At 68.7% G+C, this 5827-nt stretch overlaps 1 protein-coding gene across 1 annotated transcript; it reads right to left on the reverse strand.

The window, feature by feature from the left end:
* Positions 1-893: 893 nt before the first annotated feature.
* Positions 894-5735, reverse strand: LOC116592607 (basic proline-rich protein-like). The gene is made up of 2 exons (XM_032345873.1): positions 3510-5735; positions 894-3458 (listed from the first exon to the last, which is right to left on the reverse strand). Exons 1-2 carry the CDS (start codon positions 4150-4152, stop codon positions 3013-3015), a joined length of 1089 nt encoding a protein of 362 aa, XP_032201764.1. The 5' UTR covers positions 4153-5735; the 3' UTR covers positions 894-3012.
* Between the last annotated feature and the right edge of the window lie 92 nt (positions 5736-5827).

The following is a 5827-nucleotide window of genomic DNA, read 5'->3' on the forward strand; positions in this document are numbered from 1 at the left end:
GCACCGTGGCGCAGGCACAAGGAGGTGCCATCCTGGCCCACAGTGGACCGTAAGTGGACCCTAAGCAAGCCCCCTCTACCTCCTTTTGGGGGCTTCCCCGGGCCTGACTGGACTCAGGACAGGGGCCTTGCCTCTCTGGGATCAACAGCGCAGGAACACCGGCCCCTTTGGGGTCTGGGCCCCCAGGGGTTCCACGCTGAACCTGCCTTCCTATCTGTGAAATGGGTCCTTCAGGGACTCCCCTGCTCCCGGGCGGTAGGGAGCACAGCTCGTAGCCAGGCCGGGGCGTCTCCCTCTCTGTCCCCTCCAGCTCAGGCCAGCTGTGCCCCCGCCTGTGCCGCCTGGCCACGTCCCCACACCGACCCTCTGCCCTCTCAGCCTCCACCTCCGGCCACACCCCGTCTGGGTGTTCCGGGAGCGGCTTCCCTGGCGGCTCGTAGTTTCTGGGACGTGCCCGTGTGGGGTTTCGGCTTCCCAGGCGAGTGAGTCAACTGCTCTGGGACCTGGGGCTGAGGCCGCCCCACGGGCCGCAGGAGAGCCCAGCTTACCGGGTCGCAGTAATCCTGGGACCCGTCCTGCCCTTGCCGGACCTCCCCCAGCTCTAGCCCCCAGGCTCTGCCACTTCTCCCCACTCCCAGGGGCCTCCGCACGCTCCTGATGAAGCCTTTGGAGCCTGCTTCTAAACACACCATTCTCTGGCTCCAAACCCTTTAGTGGCTCCCTCTTGCTTGTGGAGGAAAGGCAGAGCCATTGGGCCTCAGTTCTCTGAACTGCAAAATGGGTCTTCAGGGAGCACTGCCGGTCCCCACAGGGCTGCCGGGGAAGGTGTGAGTGGGGAGGGGCATGATGTGCTGGGCAGGTGGGGGCACCCAACAGGGCCCTGAAACCAGCCTCTCGGGCTTCGCCTGGGCTTGGACTCGTGCAAAGGCCCAGAGCAGACCCGGTCAGGGCCGGCTGGGCAAGCGATGGGCCTGGGCCGGACTGAGGTGGGCTTGGAGGTGGCTGCAGGAATGAGCTCAGGCCCGGGGGGGTGTCATTCCCGGTCCTGGATCCCAGTTCCTGGCATAGCTCCTGATGCCTCATCTTGTCTGCTGGAGAGCAGGGCTAGGAAGAGAGGGGAGACAGATAGCCACGCCCCCACCCAGGCGCAAGACCTGCCCCGTCCTCCTCATTTGCATATTGGGAAACTGAGGCTCAGAAATGCAAATGGCCAGCCGGTCCCCAGTTGCCAGCTCAGGTCAGGCTGTGCTGCCCAGCTCAGAGGCTAGAGAGCCAGCTGAGGCCGGGGTCCCTGAGTCGGGGGGAGGGGGGTGGGGGAGGGGAGGCAGGGGAGCTGGGGTGGGCGGCCCAGAACCCAAGGCCAGGCCTGGAGACTGGACAGGAGGGGCTGGGTGTCCCTGCGGGTCCCTGGGTCAGGTAACATCAGGACGGAGGTTTCTCCCATCAGGAGGATCTAGGGTCACAGAGGAGGGGGGGTAGCTTGCGGCAGAGGGACTCCAGCCAGGCCACGAGGAGTGAGCATGGACAGTGTGGTGGGTGGGGGTGGAGCCCGGCCAGGCCGGAGGAGTGGGCTGGGCTGAGCCTGCACAAGGGGCTCTCCTGACGCCTCACTTGCCGGGACCCCAGCGCCCCCAGCAGAAGCGTTGGTGCCTGGGTGTGGAGCCTCTCAGGGAGGCGGGGCGGGAGGGCCTGTGTCTGGATAGCCTGGCCCCGGTGGCCCCGGGCGCTGGAGATGGGTCCATCCGCCCGGCGCACGGAGGTGGGTCTCTGGGCCCACCGAGCAGGTCTTGACCCCCCCAGAGGCCAGGCCCCGGCCGCGTCCAGACCCGCCCCCCGCCCCACGCACCCATCTCTGCGTCTCTGCCCTGACAGGAGGAGCGAGACAGCCGCTCTCGGCCCATCCCCCCACCCCTGGGGCCCAGCCTTCGTGGCTCTGCTGCCGTCAGGGCTCTGCCATCTGCCGCTGGGCGGGCGCCCCAGGGCGCTGCCCGTGACGCAGGCTGTGGCGTCTGCTCCGCGGGCCTCCTGGCCGGATCCCAGCCCGCGCGCACATGCGAGCATGGCCACGCACACGCACACGCGCGCACACGGTCAGACCGGTTCTACCCCTCTCAGCGCAGAGCACAAGCCTGCCCGGTGGCCGTCCTCTCCTTGTGTCTGGCCTAGGCCTCCCACCTGCCGGCTGGGCAGGAAGCCGAGCCCTCCCTAGGCTGGGACCTGGAGGAGGCTCACGGCCTGAGGGGGTGGGGCGCGGGCAGAGGACAGAGCCCGGTCAGTGGGGACCCTGGTGACCCCCTGGGCGGCCGAGGGGCTGGGGAGGTCACGGAGGAGCGGCCGGCACCCGGCGTTCCTCCGCAGGCGCCTCCAGCTGGGTGAGAGGCGCTGCCGCCGTGCCCCCGAGCTCCACATCACCCGTACACGTCCCCGTGGAAGGGACGGCCACGGCCGGTGGATCCTGAGAGCCCGGTCGGGGGGGCCTGGCAGGGCAGACCCGGATCCTAGCAGCTCCCAGCAGGGGGCCTGCACCAGCCCCTTTCTCTGACCTCGGTCTCAGGTCCTGCTCCCATGCCTCACGCATCAAGGACACACCAGCCCAGCGCCTCACCCTGTCCCCCGCTCTCCCCTGGGCCCTGCGGTGACAGCCTTTCCGTCACTGCGACCTTTCAGGCACTCCTGGCTTGTGGGCACCCCCTCACCCTCTTCTGGCCCTGCCCCAAGGTTTGGGGGTGCCCGAGGCGCGTCTGGGAAAGTGCCCTGAGCCAGCTGTGGGACTGGAGGGGAGTGAGCATCTGCGTGGGCAGGGGGCAGTGAGCGCGCACCCACGTGCCAGGACCTGGGCGGGCTTGCCTGGGTGCTGGGTCACGGCTGGGCCGGTGTGGACCCTGAGCGGCAGGCCTGAGCGCCAGGCCCCCCACGAGCGTGCAGGGGCTCTCCCCAAGCCTGAGCGTCCACTGACAAGTCCAGACACCCCAATGCCTGTGACCAGGCCTCACCCGCAGGCTCCATCTTGGGTCAGTGCAGCTGGGCTGCCACCCTTGCTGGGCAGCACTGTGGCTCTCTGATCTGCGGGCCCCAGCCCTGAGCCTGACGGAGGGCATCCAGGCCCTGCCCCCCACCACACACACCCCAGGACCTTTGGCCCCACCCAAGGGATGGCCACCTCCCAGGCCCCCTCAAGCGGGAAGCCCTGCCACTGAGGGCCGCGCTTTCCCGACCCTTAGGCCGGGCCCCAGGCAGTTGGCCGGGAGGGTCTCCTGCCCCAGGGACACCTGTCTGGGTGCGGCAGAGGGGAGGAGCCGCGGGCGGGCCCACGGAGCGCGGTGCACACTTGGGGTGGGCATCTAGGCTGGGAGGAGTACCTGAGATCCGGATGCCCAGGCCCAGGGGCCGGCCAGGGTGTGGGCTGTCAGGGGCGTGGGCGCTGGGAGCAGGACGTGGGGACAGGCTGGGGGTGCAGGCCGCGGAATGCAGCGCAGGTGGAAGGAGACAGGGCAGGGACAACAGGCAGGAGGCGGAACGGGGTGGGCGGGGTTGCTGGGCAGTGCGAGGCTGCAGATCTGGAGGCTGGGGCAGAGCAGTGGGGAGTGGGGGACCCGGCGGGAGCTCTGTGGCCCACGGCCGCGGGGCAGGGGTGCCCGGGGACACAATGAGCCCTTGTCCGGCCTGTCGAGGCTCCCAGGTGCTGTGCAGGGACCCATGGGGCGCCTTGAGCAAACACACGCCCTGTTCCGGCCGCACACAGTGTCCTGGGACGGGTGGCCATGGCGCCGGGCCAGCAGAGAGGGTGGCAGCAGCCAGGCCCACACCACCGGCTGGAGCCGCCCCTGCCAGGGGCCCCAAGTCTACCGCAAGCACCCAAGCAGGCTCCCTAAAGCTCAGCCTCAACCCCTGGGCTGGTAGCCACCCCCCCACGCCCCTACTGGAGCCTCGGTGGGCAGGTGGGTGCGGGTTCTGTCCCTCAGCCCGTCTCCCAGGGCCCGCCACCACAGGCCCCGGGCCTGGCCGCCACCGGCCCGGGCTCCCCAGGCGCCTGGATGCAGAAGCACGCTCGGCTCCGTGGGGGGGGGGGGGGGGGTGAGCCCTGGCTTGAGCTCCCTCTCCTCCCCCTTCCTTCATAGTTCTGGAGGCGGCCAAGGACGGAGTGCTGGCCATCCCGGACTGCCTGGGGGACCGTGGCTGTCCTGGGGCTGCACAGAGGCCGGCGTGGGCACGGAGGCCTCAGGGTCCAGTCGCAGGCCAGCCTCGGTCTGCCGCAGGGGACCCTCATGGTCGAGGGGCGTCCCTCGGCTGCCACCCATTGTGGGGGAGGTAGGGTGCTTAGGACCTGAAGGGCCCAGGAGGGGACACACCCTGGTTGGTGACAGCTCTCCAAGCAGAGCAGAGGCCCTCAGGGGCCCAGAAGGGGGCATTTGCATGACAGACGAGTTCTCTGGAAGGCTGTGGCTCCGAACTTCGGCCACCGCCACCGCGGAGGGCACACAGCCAGCACCTGCGGCAACCACCTAGCCAGCCCCGAATCCTAAGCCCCAGCCACCTGAGCCATCCTCACAGGCCGGGCCCTCCCGCTCCTGCGTGCACCAGGCCGAAGGTGCCCCCAGCTTGCTGCCCCAGGGAAAGCCCAGCTCTGGGCCACACAGCCAGGGTGCTAGCCCCAGCTGGCCTCAGAACACGTCCTCGCCTGTCTGTCAGGAAGACCTCATCCAGGCCCAGAGCTGCTCGATGCCCCTGGGGTCCCCGGGCCCTGCTGGTCGTTCTGAAGCCGGTGGGGACAGAAGGGTCTGCCTTCTGAGCCAGGCCTCCTCTTCCTGCCCTGGCCTCCCAAGGCCACTGCCCCACTCCCGAGGACCTAGGAGCTGTGCTGCAGGGGCGAGGGCTCCGTCCCAGACTCCTGGTCCCCGCCGTCAGGGACCCGCTCGGGGGAAGCCCTGGCCAAGTCAGAAGGGCAGGTGGGAAGGGTGAGGCTGGGGCTGAGGGCTCCGCCTGCTCTCCCTCGGCCCCCTTGGAGACAGCAAAGAAGAAAGCATCTGACTGGTTCGTGGGTGGTGGGGAGAGCCTGGACCGGCGCCCCAGCTGAGAAGTGAGTGTGGGCCCCTCGAGTTACAGCACGCAGCACCAACAGCCGAGATTAACCATAACAACTGGTCTCTGACCCGGCGTCCGCGTAGACCAGCACTAAACACACCGTCCTGTCCCCCCGCACCTCCCGCATCACAGGCTCTCGGGCCGGGGCCCCGCAAGGCACCTTCCTGCCTTTCCCGTGCTGCGGCTCTGGGCCTGGCCAGCCGGGCCTGAGTCTGTGACCAACAGATCACCCACCAGGACACACTGGTCACTCCCCGGTGACCTCCGAGTCAGGGCACCTCCGAGTTCCCAAGCCTGGGGCGGGGGGCCTCCGGACAGGGTCCAGAGATGTGCCAGGGGACTGTCTTTTGAAAAAAAAAATGCTCATTTTAATATCCAAATTACTACATGCAACTTGCCTGCCGAGAAGGGCACCCAACGGGACCATCTGAAGTCTGAAGAGTCCTAACAACACTGCGTGTCGCCCCAGGTCACCCAGCGGGGCCTTGCCAGGACCTCAGCCTGCCCTCCAGCCCCTCCTGCAGAAAACCACGTTGCTCCTCCCCTGGCTATCCTCATATTTACCCCGTGCTCACGTGGCCGTCCGCGTCCACGCCGTCCTGCAGGACCGTTCCCAGACCCAGCTCTCTGGAGGCTCCGGCCCGCGGGGCCCGGGGGAAACCTGCAGGAGCTGGACCTCTGCCCTCCCCAGGGCCCCCTGCTCTCCCCCTGCTCTGAAAGCGGGAAGAAGGGGCACTGAAGGAGC

Source organism: Mustela erminea, chromosome 6 (assembly GCF_009829155.1).
Source record: "Mustela erminea isolate mMusErm1 chromosome 6, mMusErm1.Pri, whole genome shotgun sequence".
Classification (NCBI taxonomy): Eukaryota; Metazoa; Chordata; class Mammalia; order Carnivora; family Mustelidae; genus Mustela; species Mustela erminea.